Source organism: Malaya genurostris, chromosome 1 (genome assembly GCF_030247185.1).
Source record: "Malaya genurostris strain Urasoe2022 chromosome 1, Malgen_1.1, whole genome shotgun sequence".
In the NCBI taxonomy this organism is placed as follows: Eukaryota; Metazoa; Arthropoda; class Insecta; order Diptera; family Culicidae; genus Malaya; species Malaya genurostris.
Window position 1 is genome coordinate 143,854,135 of NC_080570.1, and position 21,783 is coordinate 143,875,917.

At 39.3% G+C, this 21,783-nt stretch overlaps 1 protein-coding gene across 3 annotated transcripts in view; it reads left to right on the top strand.

The window, feature by feature from the left end:
- LOC131426022 (mucin-3A) overlaps positions 1–21,783 on the top strand; it is a 278,350-nt gene that overhangs the window by 219,595 nt on the left and 36,972 nt on the right. For 2 of the 3 annotated variants that reach the window (XM_058588417.1, XM_058588419.1), the window contains exons 2-4: positions 8,904–9,014; positions 20,653–20,792; positions 20,864–21,739. In XM_058588417.1, the coding sequence (XP_058444400.1) occupies positions 8,904–9,014; positions 20,653–20,792; positions 20,864–21,739 (1,127 nt within the window). The remainder of the gene's footprint in view (positions 1–8,903; positions 9,015–20,652; positions 20,793–20,863; positions 21,740–21,783) is intronic. The other variant, XM_058588418.1, reaches the window with a different exon arrangement.

The window sequence follows — 21,783 nt, forward strand, 5'->3', positions numbered from 1 at the left end:
AATACGCAGTTTATGCTTAACTGCTAATGCCACCTCGCGGCTCAGCATAAACTGCTAAGTAGACGTAAAGTTGTTAAATACTTATTAATGTGTTTCCTGACGTACCAAACGAGAAAAAAAAACAAACGACGACCTCCTGTTCATTATTAGATAGTAATCATTTAGGGGTTTTGCCAATTCTCAAATAGAATTTTATTTACTATTAGAGACAGCTCAAATTTGGTCACTTCATCAGAAGTTCGAGCTTTCCAAAGGGCTGTTGCTGTTTTTTTAAATTTACGATAGTTCAATACTGTTTTAGTCTGCCTTTAGCATTGCATAACTTAGGCGTCAGATCCGCCTTTCAGTTCGGGTGTTGACAGCACCCTTTAATCATAATCGTTATGCTGTATTTTAAGACTGGTTTCACCATCGAAAAAATAAATGTGGTGATCATTCAAATCGAACCGGTGACCGGTTCCAAAATTGGCACTAATGCCACATAAGACAGAGACGCGGATGACGCCCACTGGTTTTTTTTTCATCAACGAAAGCCCTTCGATTTTCCAAGCGTAGATTTCTCCCGGTCAGTTAAGAGGAAACCAAAGTAAGATAGAAAAAACAAATCGTGACTTCGATATCTCTGCTACACTCGTAAGCAACGTGACGGTAACTTCTTTGACAGTCAATTATCGAGACGTTACGTATATGTTGGCAATCATAATGACCTCCGCATGGTGGAGGAGCATAAAAGCTTTCGTTCCCAGCGGCCGCCAGAGGAAAAAAAATGCCGATCAGCAAGCAGTACACTTTGAACTAGGAAAACGAGACTTGAAAAACTACCCGCTGTCCGTGTGTCGGTTCCAATGAGGGTCGTAAATCTTGGTGCCTGCCACTGTCGGTTGGAGTTGCGCAGCTTCCTAATTATGTATCTTACTCGAAATATTAAACTAATGTCTGAGGTTGCTTCATCATGTGCTAGAGAGGTTCCACCCCGCGCTCAGCCCCCGTTGAATTTCAGTGGTTTCCTGGGTTCCTGGCGAGGGGGGCATTTTTCTAATATTCCACTCCACATCATATTTATGTTATTGGCCAATCACGACTCTCACCGTGGTTTATTGGTTCTCGGAAAACCACCTGAAGTAAGCTGAAGTGGCTTACTGGCCCGGGAATGTTAATTCAGAGGCTGGCTGCGCACCAGAGACAGGACTGTGAAGTGATTTATCGGTGACAGGAGTAGATTAGGAGTAATGCATCAGGAGGCTGCTGGTTTGATGGTAGCTTTCCGGGAGCTTTCTAAAACCGTTGAATGGCGTTGTTTATTGCGAACATTTCAAGCTCTCCGAATGAGCCTTCGCAGCACGGGTTGGTAATTTACTCTGCTCCGCTCTGCTCTTGGACAAAGGATTGCACGACCAGAAGAAATCAATTAGCAAACTTTGATTAATGCCGTAATAATCATAATTGGTTCTTGCCTCTTGTTCATCGTTTTTGCTTGCTGGCTACCGGATTGTGGACCCGAAAGGCGTCACAATCACCCGTTCGTTCAAGGAAACTCATGGCGCTCGCGAATTTTCCATCAATTTTCTGTCTTGCAATCATCGCGCACCGCCGGTAGCAGCACCAGAAGCAGCTAGCTAGCTAGCGAGCTCCAGAGCACGGCCCCAGAGACTACCAGAGCGTGTCGGTCGGTGCAAAGAAACAATGCTACTGGCAACGCCGCATCGTCGTCGTGGGTCATGCGGGGTCAGTTCATGTATGCTTTGCAAAAAAAACCTTGTAATTGGATTTTGCCTTCTTCTTCTCCTTTTCTCGCGTATCACCGTTAAGTAACAGTTTTTATTCGTCAAATATTAACTAATCTGTGTCCGACATCGAACGCTTCGTTTGGCCTCACACTCCCCGGACCGGCCGCATTCGAGGTGGCCATTTGAATGAATGGTGTCTGTGTAGTAAAATTAGTAACTGGAGCTGCAACGGCGCGCAGCTCATCAAGCTCAGCCTCAGCTCAGCCCCTCGGCACCAGTCGGAGTTTGCGAAGAATCCATAAGCCTCCGTGAAGGCAGGCAAGCAAACAGTCAGACTTACGTAGGCACCAGCTAGGAAATAATCGGTTAATTATTTAAATTAGATCTGTTGTGTTGTGCAGCCATCGGGTAGACAAACGGCAGAAGGTAAGCTAAAATAATAGTAATTTCATTCAGACACACAAACACACACACACTCATACTCATTTCATTTAGCAACTTTGTTTTATTTTTTTTTCTGACGTGAAAAATAGTCGAAAATAGGCACGAACAAAACTGCGAGTACGGCACAGTAGCCCCAATAAATATCCATTTTTCGTATGGTTGTTGATTGTTCGGATAGACCGACAGGCGGAGGTTTTCCCGGGGTTAGGGTTACCATCTAGGATGCATGCCTCGCCATCCGTTGTTTGTTTAAAGTAAGTTCAAAATATACCAGTTTATCAAAGTTTATATTTTTTTACGTACCATTTTATCTTACTTTACAGTTTACCTTGGAAAAGACCATAAAAACGGTCGAAACGTTGGGCAATTTTAGAAATCGTAGCTAAGTTTTTTTTTTGTTTAAAATTAGTTCAAGATACACGATTTTATCACAGTTTATAGTTTTTTGCGTATGTTTTTATGTAATTTTACTCTTTTCTTTGAAAAGGCTTAAAAGTGGGTCGAAACGTGGGGTAATTTTAGATTTCGTTTGTCAAATTTTTGTTGCCTAAAGTGAGTTCAAAATACACGAATTTATCATAGTTTATAGTTATTGGCGTATGTTTTTATGTAACTTAAAAAAAGTTAAATTTATCTTGGAAAAGACCATCAAAAACTGTCGAAACGTATGTTTTCATGTAACTTTCGTATGTTTTCATGTAACTTAAAAAAAGTTAAGTTTATCTTGAAAAATGCCATTAAAAACGATCGAAACGTCGTGTAATTTTAGAAATCGTTTGCCAATTTTTTTTATTCAAAGTGAATTCAACATACACAAATTCATCATATTTTTATCATTTTTTAGTCGCAACGTTGAGAAATTCCAGACCTCGTTTGACAAGTTTTTTTTTGTTTAAAATGAGTTCAAAATAAACGAGTTTGTCATATTTGATAGTTTTTTGCATATGTTTTAATGTAACTTTATAGTTTCCCTTGGAAAGGGCATCGAAAACGGTCGAAACGTTGTGCAATTTTGAAAATCATTTGCCACGTTTTTTTTTGTTTAAAGTGAGTTCAAAATACACGAACTTATTTTAGTTTATAGTATTTTTGCGTATGTTTTAATGTAACTTTACAGTTTTCCTTGAAAAAGGCCATCAAAAACGGTCGAAACGTTGAGCAATTTTAGTAATCGTTTGCCAAGTGTTTTTTTTTTGTTTTAAGTAAGTTCAAAATATACGAATTTATCATAGTTTAAAGTTTTTTGTGTATGTTTTTTTGTAATTTTACAGTTTTTATTGACAAAGGCCAAAAAGTGGGTCGAAACGTTGGGCATTTTCAGAAACAAATCGTTTGGCAAGTTTTTTTTGTTTAAAGTGAGTTCAATATATTCGAATTTATCATTTTTTATAGTTTTCTGCGTATGTTTTAGTGTAACTTTACAATTTTCCTAAGAAAAGGCAATCGCCTCGTTGCTATTTCCACTCTCCTTGTTATGTTTCAAAAGTCATAAAACCTTTGTGATGTAATACCTGATGCTGGAAACCTACCTACTTGAGTATTGATTACACACAGAGAAAAAAATATTAATTTTACAGATGACATAATTCTATACAGGCGACAATTCATAACTACTCAACTTTTCAAATCAACTATATAGCCGTGTTCGAGTAAGCTAAAGCTTCATAACTTCCGGAACGGTAAGCGAAGAAATATACCGTGGAGAATACCTAAAGCGTCAATTGTTCGTATTCTTACGCAGCCTTGACGCTGCCTCTATATTCTGGGCTGATTTGGCATCTTGTCACTACGCCAAAGATGCTTTGGAATGGTATAGAACGATTAAAGTCCATATTGTACCAAAAGAGGCGAATTCTCCCAACTACCCAGAGTGGCGACCTATCAAACGGGATTGGGTTCTCGAGTAGAAAGAAGTCTCAGACTTTTGTGCATATTTTTAAGCATCGACAAAGTATAAAGGAGGTCAAAGGTGAAAGTTGTACCGAACCGTTTTGAGAAACAGAATGTAACGGCTGAAACCCGGGCTCGCAAGTTGTGTGTAGAAGAATTTAAGCAGTTTCCTGGAAAGTATTTTTACTATCATGCAAAGGAACGGCTTAGAGGAGCATTTCAGTTCAAGAAAAAGGCTAATTTTCCAAAAAAATATTTGATTTGAAAGGCAATATGGTTGAGCCAAAGCTTCATCACTACCGGAATGGTAAACAAGGAAATACACCGTGAAGAATGCCTAAAGAAGCGATTGTTTCCATTCCTACGCAGCCATGATGATCGCTCGTTATTTTGGCTTGATTTAGTATCTTGTCACTACGCGAAATATGTTTTCGAATGGTATAAAGGGATTGGAGTCCATGTTGTACCGAAAAAGGCGAATACACCTAACTGTCAGGAGTTGCAACCTAACGAGCGGTATTGGGCTCTCGTCTCAGTCTCAGATTTTTGTGCATATTTTTAAGCAACGGTCAGGTATGAAGTCGTTCACAGGCGAAAATTGTAGCGAACCGTCAACAGAATGTAACGTCTAAAATCGGGACTCGCAAGTTGTGTGTAGAAGAATTTAGGCAGTTTCCCAGAATGTTTTTTTATACTGTCATGCAATGGAACGGTTTATAGGAGCATTTCAGGTCGAAGAAAAAGGCCAATTTCCCAAAAAAATATCACTACCGAAACGGTAAATAAGGAAATACACCGTGAAGAATACCTAAAGCATGAATTGTAAAATTCCTACGCAGCCATGGCGCTGTCTCTCCAATCTGGAGTGATTTGGCATCTTGTCACTACGCTAAAGATGCTTTGGAATGGTATAAAGAGATTGGAGTCCATGTTGTACCAAAAGAGACGAATCCTCCCAACGGCCCTAGAGTGTGTCTCAGTCTTTTGTGCATATTTTCAAGCACCCACAAGGTATAAAATCATTTAAAGATAAAAATTGTTCCGAACCGGTTATGATAAACAGAATGTGATGGCCTAAATCTGGTCTCGTAAGTTGTGTCTAGAAGACTTAAAGCAGTTTCCCGGAATGTTTTTTTATACTGCCATGCAACGGAACGCCGTAGAGAAGCGTTTCAGTACGAAGAAAAAGGCCAAGTTTCTCAAAAATATTTAGTTTGGCAGGAAATGTGAAGCCGTGGTGTAGCAAGCCAAAGTTTCATCGCTACCGGAACGATAAACAAGGAAATACCGTGAAGAATATCTAAAGCGACGATTGTTACCATTCCAGGGCAGCGATGACGTTCCCTCGCTATTTGGCTTGATTTAGCATCTTATCACTAAGCGAAAAATATTTTGGAATGGTATAAAGTGATTGTGGGCAATGTTGTACCGAGGACATGTTGTACTGAAATGCGAGAGACGAATTCACCAAACTACCCGGAGTTGCGACCTATCGAGCGGTATTGGGCTCTCGTGAGAAGAGGTCTCCCTCAATATGAACAAAAAGATTTCGGGGTAAAATTTCGAAAATTTCCGACAAAAGCAGCTAAATCGGTTGCAGAGAAGTCTGCACACGCCTCAATGGTTGGAGTGAGCTGAAAAATTCAAAGCTTCCTAATGCAACCTAATGGAGTAACTGTAATTAGTTGCTAACTAGGGATCTAGTTACCGGAAGATATACGATGTGTAGGATATGCGCATGGTTTTGTCTGAGTGGGCTGATTTTGGTCCTCATATCAATTTTTCATCCGATAGGTAATCTGCTAGCTGGTGAAGGCATTTTCCAAGTAGCAAATGCAATGGCATTTTCCAAGTAGCAAATGTAATGTTGTTACTGCAGCTTATCTGTGATCAGTTTGCAACAATATATTACAATTTAAATACACTAAGGTCATTTCTTACGCGGTTTTTTACGCGAGTTTTCAAAGTTATGCGATTTTATTGTTTGGTATGAAACGTCGGGACCTGGTGTTATCCTCAATTGTTTTAAGTTAATTGTTTGATATTTTCGATTTTTTTCAAAAAATATATTTCAAAATTTCACCAGATCTTGACGTTTTATGCATTCCGAAAACATTGGGCAAAGTCGATTTTTTAAAAACATATTCGATAATCCCAAAGTCGATTTTTTACAAACATATTTTTGTCGAGATAACACCATGTTTCATGAATTTTTGAAAACATTTGACTGCAAATTTTTTTTCTATAGTTTTGCGATTTTTCAGTGCGGATTTCCGAAGTTACGTGGTTATTTTTTACGCGGTTTCCGAAGTTACGCGGTTTTTACGCAGATTTCCGAAGTTACGCGAATTTCCGAAGCTACGTGGTTTTCTTACACAGATTTCCGAAGTTACGCGGTTTTTTACGCTGAATTTTCGAAGTCGCGGTTTTTTTAGTGGTCTTAAACAATTGTACAGCAAATCACCAACTTCGGCATGTTGCACTAGCAGTTGTAGATGTTGCAACATGCAAAAATACTTGTATCATGAAGATGAAAGGAAGTAACTATGACATTTGTGCAACTTATCAAAAACTTTGTTATGTTTCAGTTGCAGTTTAACAAGATCCAAATGGCAAAAATATGTGCCGAAATGGTTTCAAATCTTTGATGTGAAAAAGCGGAAAGATCCCTCTCATAACATAAAATAAAAATTTTAAATTTCGAATGACATTTTCCTGAAGGATTTACTTAACCCTCAGGGTACGGACTATAAAAAAGTTACGTTCAGTACGGACAGGGTTAGCCTAACCCGACGACTTTGATTGAGTGTATATCGAGCTGTACTTTGTCAATTTGAATAATTTTTTTTTATTTTGTGTGAAATTGTCTCAAAAATATAATAGAGTTGTCAGATTAATCATTTAACTGATTGAAAAAAAATTATAATGAAAAATGTGAACGGGTCTTGAATTTTTTTTGTAAAAAACGTTTTTTTTTTTCAAAATGCTGTAACTTTTTGAAAAAAAAAAATTAACATTGTATAACTCGCATTTGAAAGGTAAAAAGTAGTTCTTACAAATGTCCATAACGGTTTTTTGATTTATTCCAAAAACTATATTTTTTTTGAAAAATGAAAATACGCGTTTTTTCGAGTTAGCGAAAAAACGTTGTTTCGTTGATTTATGATGATAAAGGTTAAAATTAATTACTTTGAGCGTAAAAAAATTGTTTCTCAGATATTGTTGAGTAGTATCATATACATAAATACCAAACATAATTGTTAAAGGCGAATATTTCCGGAGCAGAGAGATTCCATTTGTACCCGCTCTTAGCATGTAGGTATGAAGGGCGGCCGCGTTTGCGCGGCGGGGCGCCTCTCGGAGCAGCTGCTTCTTCTTCGCCTGACAATGGCTCTCCTTCAGAATCTGCGTCTGTTTCAGAATCGTGAGAACTTTCCTCTTCCGCACCTACGGCGTCGTCGGTGTCACTGTCATTCTCTGTAACGCTGTCCTCATCGTTTTCCTTGTACAACTCCTCCAAAGCAGCAACGCTTCGAGTGATTCGACGCGTTGCCATGTTTTTAATGCGTGTTCTTTAACAAAAAATTACAAGAAACTAAATTTAATGAGTTATAATTCACTACGAGCAGCAAAGATTTCGATATAAGACGTACGTTCAAGTGATTGAGATCTACTACAATACTTCGCTTACACCATGTACAACGCGTTATTTTGAGGTTAGAATCTACAAAATTAAGTAAAGAGTACGTATTCTTACTTACCTTTTTATTCCTCAGCGGCAAACAGACGAAAATTAAAACTTAATTTTTTTGAAAATTTTGGATTTTGTAACGTTCGATACGGACTGGGTGTACCACACCCGAGCACAATGTTTATATGTGTCTAGCTCGGACACAAAGCGGAGACTGACTCTGCCGCTTGGGCCTCTAATAGTGTGTACCTATAAGTTTTTTCCCGCCCTGGTCCGGACCCCCCTCGCCGACTTCTCTTCGTATGGCGCTTCTTTCAAATTTCGCTCGGGTTACGGTAACCCAGTCCGTACCCTGAGGGTTAAAGAAGACAAGACATTTTTTATGTCATATATCTTTATCGGGCGAACAAAAGATACAAAAATATATTACCCTCTCTGTTCAATCGAATAATCTTCTGAGATGTATTACATCGTGTCCCACAGGTTAGTTAAAATGGAAAGGTGACAACCCTATCGCGAGGGTCGGGTTCGGTAAATATTTACGGATATGATGATTGCTGGATGATTGTACTTATATAAATTTAGAGCTGGTGCAGCCAAACATTGTATGAATGTGCTCCGATACAAGATCTAGAATTGAGAAAACATTTAAAACGGCATAATTTCCGTAGTCCACCACCTACATACGTCAATTATTCGAGAATCGATCCATTTGCTCGACAGCCTCATGCCCGCAATTGACGATAATTTGGAATCTAATATTTTTCCGCAATCGAGCGGACTATTAGCGGGAGATCAAGATACGGCCTCAATTGTACGGTTAAGTTTCAGCTTCATTTTGCGTGGGTTCGATCGAAACGTGACTCATTCCGCCGATTGCCGTTCTAACTGTGGGACTAACGGCGGTGGCAGCGGTGACGGGACCAATCGTTTTCGGTGATTCTAGAAGATCCTTGAACGATCGCATCTATTCTTCCGTTGTTGATCTGTTCATGGTTGGGTAACTAACAAACAATATGCCGGCGGAATATAGCATAGTGCAAGTAAACAGCGCGCCTCGCGAACAGAGCTCCGAACGTGTTCCAATTATCAATTGGACGTTTCCTGGTTTACGTTTTAATTCTTGTTTTTTTTTCTCTTTCTTTCTACAGAGTGACCTGTGCACACTGGGCTCGCGACCTGGTATGGAGTGTGTGCCATTGAGATCTCCAGCAGACCCGTACCACTATCATCACGTCACCGATCAAACAAAGTCATTACAGGTAAGCTTTCGTTTTTTTCGGACAAAATACAGTTTTAATGGTCGGTTCAAGTCGTAAATGTCATATCTTAAATCCAACTGTCCGGTAGCGGTTTACAGAAAAAATATGTTTCCATGTGTTTTGTTCATGGAATCCATTTCGTATGCAGAGCCCCGCCTCAATGCAATGTTTGCATCAAATGGATTCAAACATTACAGAAAAACGTTCGATTCCCTAGCAAATGGCAAGCAATCGACGCGTATTTGATTTCTCAGTTTTGTATTAATAACTAACGTTTTCCGATCTTACCAATACTCCAGTTTCCATGCAATGTCCTTTTTCTAACCAATCGTATCGAAATTTTCAGTCTTTGGAACCAGCCACACTCTTGGGCATAGTATGATATTGCACACACCTACATAAAACACTAATATTGAGAATGAAAAAAATATTTATATCCAAGCAGTTACTCTTACTCATAAAACGTATTTTGTTATACGCGGAAGGACTGTTAAATATGGTTTTTATCCAAGTAGATTAAAAGATATTAGAGTTATTTGAATGATTTCTAATATTTTTTGGCGTTTCAAATACATACACATGACGGGTATAGCTTGATAGGTATGTCGATTTCTTGCACGCAACCCATCTGTGTTCGATTCCCAACCCCGCACCTAGAGTGGGGAAGTTTTTCTGGCCCGAAGAGGCGAATGACCTCATAGTTGAAACCTCTATAATCAAAACAAAAAAAAACATGCAAACCTATTCGCACCCTCTCATTCTTTTACTAATGCAGAAGGTGATAGCATCCAATCGACGCCATTATATTGATCAACTATCATCATAGAAACACGCGGGAAGGCATGAGATAGGAACTTGTGGGCACTCAGTTATCTCAACCTTTTGACGACCAACTGAAAAAAAGCTATTTTACAAATGTGGTGTACTAGTGATTTTCCCAAAATCAGTCAAATTTTCGAATAAAAAAAAACCAACTCGAGTCCTATTCTGAAAAAAATGTACAGTCAATTCACACCAATAAACACTATTTTTGATTTTAAATAAATTTCGTCTCCTTACGAACTGCTTATACTTTGTGAAATTGACACTTTTGAGTCTGATACTTTTAGGAAATATCGGACAACTGAGGATAGAGTGTTCTGTGAAATCTTTTTTACACTTAGGACACGACAAATTTTTTAAGTCGATTTTTTTACAGCGTAGGATTCGATTTGGAATTCCTTAAGTATTTTCATTCCGAAATTGTACTAATTTTGGAAAAATCATTAGAAAAACACTTTTTTGTAGGATTTGATTATAACCTTCAGGATTTTAAATAACATTCATCAAACTGTAATTCCGAAACTGGAAACCGGGTCCAAAAAAAGAATTAACAGCCACTTCTGAAATTAAAAGACCTTTTGTTTAAATCCAAGTTCATGAAAAGCGGTTCAGTCGTCTATGAGAAAATCCAGTGCACATTTTTTCGTCGTTTTTCAGATCTTTGCTCGTTACTCTGGAACCGGTAGTTGGTTTGTGGCCCCTTAACAAAAAAATTGGTCGTTTAGGGGTTAGCCAAATTTTGTGCTAGGGCACATAACCGTTTTTATTAGTTTTACGTTTCGTCTTTGACTCATCAGTGCAGAGCAGTTCAAATTGAACTGCTTAGTGCTAAACTCGGCAGTTCAATTTGAACCGCTAAGCAGACGTAAAGTTTCTGCTACTTACAGAACACTTTTTGTTTTGCAACGGAGTGCAATGTCTTTTCTGACGTGCCGAACGAAAACGTGTTTTCGACTATTTCTGGCCGATGCAGGTATGGTCATTTAGGGGTTAGCCAAATTTGGTGCTTAGCCAAATTTGGTTAGTTACGGGCCGTACAAATCGACTCTGGCTTTATCGTTCCCCGGAAACCGGTTCCAGAAATTCCGGAAATAATGGTCAAACAACTCAAAATAAAACACTTTTACTTTCCCCGGAGATGGCTCAACCGTTTATCTCAAACTTAGATTCAAATAAAAAATCTTAATTTAATTTTTTTTTCATAATTTGACTAAAAACAGTTTAAATTTGTAAGCTGTGATTGATGCTGGCCCTACGAAACGATCTAGGCCCAACCGGTTTTAAGTTCCTGGGTCCGAAAGTGCCGGAAATAGTACTGAAAAATTACCTTTCTCAAAGATTATAAAACTGATTTTCACAAACCCAGGCTAAAATGAAACGTTTTGTAGTGTCTTTTGGTTGCTCTTGAATTTCATCCGGATTCGACTTTCGGTCCCGGAGTTACAGGGTGAAGTATGTTTTAAATTGTAAACCAACACGCAACGATACAAAAGAGTTTTTTTTTCTAAATTTGGCTTAAAACTGTTTGAATTTTTAACTTTAACTCTACCGGTCTTTGGAATCCGGATTCGGAAGTACCGGCAATAGCTGTGAAAAACTAATTCTTCATTTTCTCAGAGTCGGTTAAACCAATTTTCACAAACAGACGGTCTTACGGTCCCATGATCTGCTATTGAATTTTGTTCGGATCCGACTGCCGGTTCCGGAGCTAGAGCGTGATATGATTTTAGCATTTCTAATCGCCTAAGTGAAGTCTAAGTTTGTTGCAAAAACGGAAAAATTCATCTGAATTTAACTCATAACGGTTTACAAATTGCGAATGTTATGTTAGTTTATACCGAAACAAACTTTCTAGTGTTTATAAAAATTTCAAACAATTTTTTTTAGGAACCCTCTGGTGATTTTTATGAGAATATGAGTAATCTAGGGAAGGCATCATCAAACCACAAGGTGGATTAAAACATGTTATTTTTATGAAACTGCTGTATATATAATTAAGCAATAAAATCAAACTTTGGGTAAACCGTACAAAACGAAGAAACCGAGACAGATTTGATATATGCTGGACCAATTGGAGCATTAATCCGAGATAGCAAAACGAACTAAAATTTTAGCTTTTTCCCAATGGGTGATGTAGATGTGGGGAACTAAAACGAATTCATTCTATTTGAATAATTGCAACTCGCCATGTCTCGTCTGCTAACTAATGATGTCTCTCCCAAATGCGTTTCTAGCCTTGAGCTGGTTGCTCATTCCACACCCATCAATCCCGTTTCCTTCCGCTGGTATTCTGATGGCAGCCACGTTTCACGGAGACCACTCATTGGCTCGAATCATCATCGATCACAGCTCCCTCGAAAGCCGTTCACTCTTTCGGCCATATACGGAAGCGATTATTTGCCATGCTCGAAAGTTTGACTGCAGGGGCGATAATTTTGGCACTCGTTTTGGCAGGCCGGACTCGGACCAAATCGCCGTCGGTGAAGTAATGAATTACTGCATCGTTTGCAGTGTTTTCGTTTTCGACCAGCGAACCGGTTGATTTACTATGGCCAAAATAGGGATTCAATAAAATTACGCAAAAGTCCAAGGATGCTTCACCGCCGCAGAGCCGTTCTTTCGATTCCAATTTATGGAACGAATGAAGCATTCTAACGTTGCATCATCACAGTCCGCGTCGATACACTGGAATCGTATTAACACCTCCAGTAGATCCATCAGCCTTCTCCGATCGTTCGCCGTTCCGTCCGGCACCGGTGCACCGTAGACTCTCCGTTGCACATCGCCACAGCAGCCGTTACAATGGGGATTCTCTACAAACTTTCAAGTAGCCCAGAACTGATGGTGGAAATAATTATACCATTATCGTAGTTTGCCTGACCGCAAGCATGATGATGATGATGATGCAATGCAATGCAATTGCTAGTGCTGACTGAGCTGCCCGTCGATTCTTGACGCTTGAATTGCACCCGGAGCTAGTGCACACGATGCAATTATGAACCTGCATAGATATCGATTATCGATCGACGATTGCATAGACGACTTCGAAGGTGTGAGCTGGTTGCATCGGGCGGTGGTCGGTAAAAATGTAGGTCTCCCTGCCGGAAGGTTTTGTGAAGGGTTGCTTTTTCTGCAGGCGATGGCGCGCGTGATAAGTGGGTGTCCCGCCTGTTTTACCCACTTGGCACTTATGTCAGGGTCAAAGAACTCCTTTCTACCGTAGGGTTTGACTTGTTGTGACACTTGTCGCAACATGTGATACAGCAACTGAAAGATGTTGGATGGTTTGTCTAGGGAAAAGTTTTCCTTTACAGAATATGGTAGCTGGGTTGTTAGTTCTGAGGTATAATTTTTTGAACACTTTCAATTTCATTCGGGCTTGCCTTTTCTTTTGAACCATTTGTTTTGGGATTTTAGGTACTCTAAAATTTCTCAATGATGCAATCGGTGATCAAATCAATTGAGACCCGTGTTTAAAAAAACAATTCTTGGTTTATTAGAACTGAACTCGAGAAAAAAAAAGCTTCGCATTTTTATGTCTATCACTTTTTATTGCATGGGTTCAAAATTGATGAAATTTTGAGTAATACTATTTTACAGTGTATTGTAGTTTTCGAGATGGCTTCAAAGCAAGAAGTGCTCCAACAAAAAAAATGTGCGCGGTTGTGAAAATTCCAAGCCAGTCCTACAGATGGATCGTGAAACAGTTGAGAATCAACAATTTGACCATGTCCTGTAGGGGTAAAATCGTTCAAGGAGATCCAGGCGACGGGGAGCTGGCAGCGGAACATAAGTGAAGAAAAGTCGCACATTGAAGAAAGGAAGATGAGTGATTTCTACAAGCACTATCCGAACCTTTTGATTCGAGCCAAGTCCAAAAAAGTCAACTCCTTCGTCTGGTACATCCAACAGACAATGAAACGGACCGGACTTCATTTCTTCAAGGTAACGAAAGGGTCTAAACGAACCGATAAACAGAATACGATGGTCAAATTCAGCGCCAGAAAGTCGTACCGCTAGTGATTGATGAAGTCGAAATATATAGGTATGAATTGTATCGTTTTTAGAATTATGTCACCTATAAAATTCATCATTGTTTTCTGTGAGAATAACTTGTCTTCTTTGAAATCAATTTTTGAAGATGACTTTCAAGCCGTAACCATTTTTGTTGATTCAGATAGACGAACACTAAGTTGCACAAAATTTTTTGAATCGAAAAATACTCTTTTGAGGTTTGATTAGTTGCAAAGTTTTAAAAAATGAAAGATTAGAAGATTGAAGATTGACCGGGAACTAAGTTGGAAAAAAATTACATTAAAATAAAGAATGGTGTTTTTTTTTTGTAATATGTTATGACTTCAAATTTTTGAAGTCGATTTTTTCAGTGTAGGGTTTTGTGAATCGATTTTAAAGTTAGTTTTTTTCAGTGTAAGACACGATAACTTTTTTTTTTTAATTATTTTTATTCGAACATTTGACTTTGACGAACATTTGTGAAAATCACCAGCACAAAATACGTACGCTTTGTCATTTTTCGAAAATAATTATTTAAAAAAATGGTTAAAAAAGTTTGGCCCTTTCAATCGACAGTCTAGATCAATTGTTGAATTAACAAAATATAAAAAGTGGCTTTTTTGGGAGTACAAATTAATACGGTCCGTTTTTTAGGTCAAAAATGCATTTACTTCAAAATAAAAAAAAATTTAAAGATTAATTAAAGTATCTTCCATTGCTTGTTACTACTTTTTCTTTCAGGCAATTCTCGAATTCCATCTCGAAAAAATGTCTCGTCTTTGGAGGTGATCCAAGTTTAAAGCCATTTGTGAGCAAGAAGTATGTCGATGACCTACTAGATCGTACTGCATCCGTTGGAACAACCAGTAATTAGATTGAGCAATGTCAGGAAAATACGGCGGGTGCGGGAAAATGTCCCACCTGTGCGTTTCCAAATATTATTTCACGACTATTGCGACCTGAGTTGGAGAATAACTTGTCTTCGCTTGTATTCCGACATTTCTTCTTGTAATAAACAGCTCAAACGCATTAATTGCAGCATATATCGATTGCCCGTTATAGTATGACCTGGAAATGTCAGCTCATAGTCAGTGCTTGCAAATTGAAGCAACGAATATTAACAAAAGGGTTCCACCATCTGTGCTATTCACACACATTCGTATGTCAGGTGGAATTCACAGCGCAACCCAAGCAAAGAGAGCTGCTTCGTTCGTTCATTAGTTCATGAATATGCCCGCTTGCTGAGACCTATGCTTCATGAGGTTAGCATTTGATGAATGGTTCTCATATTGTAGATGCCTATGAGGAAACTAGATTCATAACTTTTAGTTCCGATGAATATTAATTTAAAGAACATTGCTTTTAGTGTTTATAGGATATATACACAGTTTAAACTGCCAAGAAACAAATTGATCTTTTTGAAAATGGGTTCAAATGCAAAATTTCTGCTATAAAATGTTTAAAGTATGTTTGAAATGTGATCAAATTTGGTCTTGGAATGCGAACATTATGTTAAAAATGATTTCTGTAAACCTACACTTTAAAAATAAACCATAAACAATGCCTATATGACTTTGCTTCGCGTCTTGTAGCACGCCGTGAGGCAAGGTCATCTTTCTCGTACAATACTAACGAGAGCGATTCGTTTTGTAATCTACATTGTGCATTGAAATCCTGTTTTTTTTCTTTAGAAAGTCAAAAAAAAGCAAAGTCTTGGAATTACATTGTGAAATTTCGCCATTCTGTTTCAACAGACTTCGCAGCCGATTCTTAGCGTACAGAATCATTGTATGGCTAGTACTATGGACACTAAGAATCCTATCAGGTCGGGGCTCAAACATACGACAACTGGCTTGTAAGACCAGCGTCCTATGCATTGAACCGCCAACCCGGGACAAAAAGTTGAAAATAAACGGATCACATAAATATTTGTTCAAATGGTCTATCGTTTTGCAAATTGATTCGAAATTCCCCACGGTTTTTCAAAATGACAATCGAGTGTTTTTCTATAATCCTTCCATTTCCAAACTTTCACAACGTGGCATTTTGCTTCTACTTTAACCACTATTTCTCCAATTTTGAAAATATATGATTTTCGAGTATGTTATCTGTCTGAATCAAAGTATGGCTCGAAATTTCCCACTTTCCCCGACGATATTTTCATTTGAAAAATCCCTTTCGGTGAAAATACCCTTCTGACGAAATGAGCCTTTCGGCGAATCGACTTTCGGTATATGATGTATTCGGCGAGATGACCCGTTCACTATTTGTGATTGAATACCCAACTCAATTTTTAACAATTTAAATTTAAATCATATTACAATCAAAATACATTAGAAAAAACATTACAATTTTGGATAAACGGTGAATTACGTTTGATGATATTATATATGTACAAAGGAAGATAATTGAGTAAAGTATAAATTCTTGAAACGTCAGTTGTTTATTAATTCTTTAATTAACAATGAAAGTAATTGTATGCTTCAAAAAGCAGCTGACTTCAGTCTAGCGTGTGTTGTAAATTTTAAAATACTATATTGACTTGAAAATACAGCAAAACATCGCTGCCTGTTTGCGCGGCGTCCAATACGCAAATCTCCGCTATGCATAATGTTGTTAACAATTCGTCAATTTGTCTATCAGCACCAAACGGCACCCGAAGCAGGTAGGCCTCTCGTAGTCTGAATGCCCCGCCTAGATGGGCCCGACAACATACACCATATTTGCCAGGCACGGACCTCAACATCCGGCAGTCTCCTTCTCTCTCGGTCTCGTCTTAGCAGCATCGATAGATCGCGAACAGATCGCAGGGCAACGTTTGCATGTTCACCACGGTTGATAAAGTCGTGATTTTTTGCACGTGTAGGAGGTGAAGAACTGCATCAGAGCCGTGTGCATGTCTGATATCATCCCACTCGCTTTCAACCAACGATTCCAGCTTAGGCTTAGCTAGCGGTTGGCTAATCAAGGTTCGTTTCAGATAAATATCAGATATTCTGATGCTGTACGAACTACCTTGGTTCTTCGTAAGGGGTGTGCAGGTTATTGCATTATCTCGTAGCCATTTTGAAACACACTCCGAGCCGTGCCTCATGTTTTTGTGACCTCACTCACTGGCTGATGTTTATCAATTATTGAACGTCACTGTCAGAGACAGCTAAATTCATACGACGATGGAGGAGTGATGGATTTAGTCATGGCTTGGAATTAGCTGGTTGCTTCATTATTTCACTTTGCATAAAAAAAACTATCTGGTAAACTGGTGTGCGTGGTCGTGTAAATACACATAAGGTACCACGCTCTAACCATCCAAATGAGGCTGTTGTTTCGGATATAGTCTCACAAATTCATTCCATCTTTATGAATAATCGAAAAGTTAAGCTGCGAGAGATACTTGACACCGTAAAGATATCAAACGAAAGTGTATTCATGAACCCATGAATATGAAAAATTTGATTGCAAAGTGGGTGCCACGTTATTCACAACTGATCAAAAACAACATATCGTTACGATAGCTAAATTTAAATTCTAAATGCTACCGTATTCACTTTATTCGCCAGATATAGCCCCCACCGACTGACTATTATTTGTTCTTAGATTTTAACAAGAAGCTTGTTAAAAATAAATTTGCATCGAACATTTTTAACCAGCGAGCATTCTCTTGAGGTCTGAGAACAGGAAAAAGTCACTGGGCGCCAAATCTGGAGAATACGGTGAATGAGGGAGCAATTCGAAGCCCAATTCGTTCAATTTCAGCATAGTTTTCATCGACTTGTGACACGGTGCATTGTCTTGATGAAACAAAACTTTTTTCTTCTTCAAATGAGGCCGTTTTTTTTTAAATTTCGTCCTTCAAACGCTCTAATAACGCTATATAATAGTCACTGTTGATGGTTTTTCCCTTTTCAAGGTAGTCGATAAAAATTATACCATGCGAATCCCAAAATACAGACGCCATAACCTTACCGGCCGATTGTTGAGTCTTTCCACGCTTTGGGTTCGGTTCATCGCGTGCAGTCCACTCAGCTGACTGTCGGTTGGACTCCGGAGTGAAGTGATGGAGCCATGTTTCGTCCATTGTTATATATCGACGAAAAAAATCGGTTTTATTTTGATGTAACAGCTTCAAACACTGCTCAGAATTATCAATTCGTTGTTGTTTTTGATCGATTGTGAGCTCACGCGGCACCCATTTTGCACAAAGCTTTCTCATATCCAAATATTCGTGAATAATATGTCCAACACGTTCCTTTGATATCTTTAGGGTGTCAGCTATCTCGATCAACTTCACTTTACGGTCATTGAAAATCATTTTGTGGATTTTTTTCACGTTTTCATCGGTAACAGCCTCTTTTGGACGTCCACTGCGTTCATCGTCTTCGGTGCTCATATGACCAGTACGAAATTTTGCAAACCACTTACGAATTGTTGCTTCGCCCGGTGCAGAATCTGGATAACACTCGTCAAGCCATTTTTTGGTATCGGCGACAAAATTTTTCAAATTTCGATTATATTTATCAAGTTAGCATCAAACTGAATTGATAAATATAATCGAAATTTGAAAAATAATGTGTGGTTTGCTTTGTCAGACCGGGGACTTTCTGACCGACGTGTTATATGAAAACTTTTTGTGCCTCTAAAAGAGTAAAGGTATTCTGTTTATCGTTGCAACAGAAAACTGTTCACTTCAGATGTGAATGTTTATGAATACGATTAAATCGTTTGTCTGTTTTTTTTGCATTAGCTCTAACGAGCGATAGTTAGATCCGAACGATGTGGTGAAGTCGCGTTAGATATTTTTCATTTGAACGAAGTGTCATTCGGCGGAATGGTTCCTGGGGAAACAGCTTTCAACGAAATGGCTTTCGGCGAAATGGCTTTCGGAGAAATAACTTTCAGTGAAATGGCCTTCGGTAAAATGGCTTTCGGTGAAATGGCTTTCGGTGAAATGGCTTTCGGCGAAATGAATTTCGGAGAAATGGCTTGCGGAGAATTGCTTTCGGTGAAATGGCTTTCAGTGAAATGACTTCGACAAAATGTCTTTCTGAGAAATGTCTTTCGGCGAAATGACTTTCGACGAAATCGTTTCCGGTGAAATGGCTTTTGGCGAAATGGCTTTCGGCGAAATGGCTTTCGGAGAAATGGCTTTCGGTGAAATAGCTTTTGGAGAAATGGCTTTTGGAGAAATGGCTTTTGGAGAAATGGCTTTCGGAGAAATGGCTTTCGAAGAAATGGCTTTTGGAGAAATGATTTTAGGAGAAATGGCTTTCGAAGAAATGGCTTTCGGAAAAATGACTTTCGGTGAAAAGGCTTTCAGAGAAATGGCTTTTGGAGAAATGGCTTTCGAAGAAATGGCTTTTGGAGAAATGGCTTTTGGAGAAATGGCTTTCGGAGAAATGGCTTTCGAAGAAATGGCTTTTGGAGAAATGATTTTAGGAGAAATGGCTTTCGAAGAAATGGCTTTCGGAAAAATGGCTTTCGGTGAAAAGGCTTCCAGAGAAATGGCTTTTGGAGAAATGGCTTTCGAAGAAATGGCTTTTGGAGAAATGGCTTTTGGAGAAATGGCTTTCGGCGAAACGGCTTCCGGCGAAATGGTTTTCAGAGAAATGGCTTCTGGGGAAATGGATTCGGTGAAATGGTTTTCGGTTAAATGACTTTCGGAGAAGTGGCTTTTGGAGAAATGGTTTCTATCAAAAAAACTTTCGGTGAGATGGTTTTCTGCGGAATGGCTTTTGGTGAAATGATCCTGGCCCGTTATTTTAGCATGACATTACAACGTAACAACATAACTGATGTCTCCAATATGTCGCTAGTTACTAATCAAAACTGCGCTTTTTGAGTGATGGATGTGGTTAGCTGCTAGTAACAATCACTAAAAATTTTTGTTGCAAACAAGTCACAAATAAACTCTAGTATAAAACATTTTTGCTTCGGATGTCTAATGGAATAAAGTAATGTTGTTAATTGAATATGGTAAGTTTACCAACAATTGGAATTAGTATAAGTTCTCTAATAGCAGTCCTTTCATGCTCGGAAGTTGAACTGCTATGCCGCACTAACAGTTCGGTTTGCTCTGCTATACCCTGATTTGTCAAAGACGAAAAAAACAAAAAAAAAATCATTCAATTTATTTGTTAAGGACCTCTAAAAAATCGGTTTTGAAACAGTTTTTGAACTGCTGGAAGCTAAAAATTTTTATTTTATTATCGGAGTTGAACTTCTTTGGAGTTTTAGTGCCGACTGGCAACTGATTCGTAAATTTATTTTCCGATCATCAAATTCAAATCCGATTCAAAAGCTACAATCTAGTTTCCCAGCACCGTTCGTTCCATCTGACTCTCGCACCCAATGGAGCCGAAAATTTCCATTTTGATGCCTGTCGGGTCCAATCCATTCGGGCCACTGAGTCAGTTAGTTATCTGCACATGCTGCGGTACAACCGATCCGGCACAATTAACGCTTTTATATATGTACATATCGGAAGAACTGCAAGTCCCGTTACGAGGTGAATGAAACGGTTCCTTTCGGACCGATCGTGATTGTAGGTCATATCGGTGGATCGCTGTGTTTTCGCCGGATTACTATTCACTATGATTGTACCTCATTGGCAACGTTTTTTTTGCTCTTCGCGTTCGGTTCGGATTGTTTGTACTGTAATAGTTTTTTTCGTTTCGATAGCCTTGAAATAGAAGAGCGAAAAATTCAAACAATCGTAATTTGCCTGCTGGCTATTTTTCGTTTCATCCATCTGATTATTATTCATTCTTTCATTTTTTTTGTTTCTCCTTTTTTTTACCCGCAGGAATTGCAGAATGAAGTCGGCGCTCTATTGGAATTCCGCGATCTGGTTATCGAGACCTTTCCCGATCTTAAAACAAAGATGGCATCGTCCGCTGCCAACAGCACACTCACCGGGATCCCGTCGTCATCACTGGCGTCCAGGTAAGCTCTGTTCGGTTCGATTCGGGTTTTTTTTATAGAAGTTTCATAACTCCGGTGATTTTTTTTTGCAGCAGACGAGAGTGGGAACCCGGAATACGGACTCGGCGGAAAGTGACCCCGAAAGATGCATCCGCCGATATCCAGCAGCACTCGTCGTCGCTGACAACCCGCAGCAGGAGCAACTCGCACAGTGGCAAGAAGGAACCAAAGAGCGGTGAGGGTAACAATGGCAGCGTGATACAGGATTCGGGTTTCTCCACGGAAACGTCCTCGTCGAAGGAGACACACAGTGCCTCGTCGACGAGTGGTGGCGTGCAGGGAACCATCGTATCAAATACAACCAATCGACTAACTGTAGATACCGAAGATGAACTGTGGAATTTGCTAGATGTGATACATAGGAAAAGCAATCGGCTCCGCGAGGAAGTGGACGCGCTGCAGCAACTGGAGCGGGAGAAATGTCGAACAAATCAGCTAAACAATAATAATCACACGAACATCGTGGGCAGTACTAGTAGTGGTAGTAGTAATAGTAGTAGTAATCTTATTAATACGCATCATAGTAGTAGCAGTAGTAGGGACGGTGGCAACCTTCCTCACCACGCCCATCAACCGCCGGGTGTCCCGAGTGTCCACAGTGGCATCACAGCCAGCGGCAGTCTAGCGAAAACCTTTCAAAATCAACTCCTAGTGGACGCTGTAAATAAGGACGATGTACAAATTTTACGCAAGGAACGGGACCGACTGTTTGACAAACTGTCCGAGTACGAGGCGGAAGCGATCGCCAACCGGATACGGACTTCGAAGATGCAGGATGAGGTGGACGCACTTGCGTCCGCGAAGCATGAACTCGAAGATCAGCTGAAGGCGGCCCTAAGTCAGAAACTAGAACTTAACACTAAGATTCATGATCTCCACCAGCAGTTTGTAAATAAAAGTGCGCCTAGGTAAGTTACCTTTTCTCGTTCGACATTGGTTTCGCTTTTCTAAC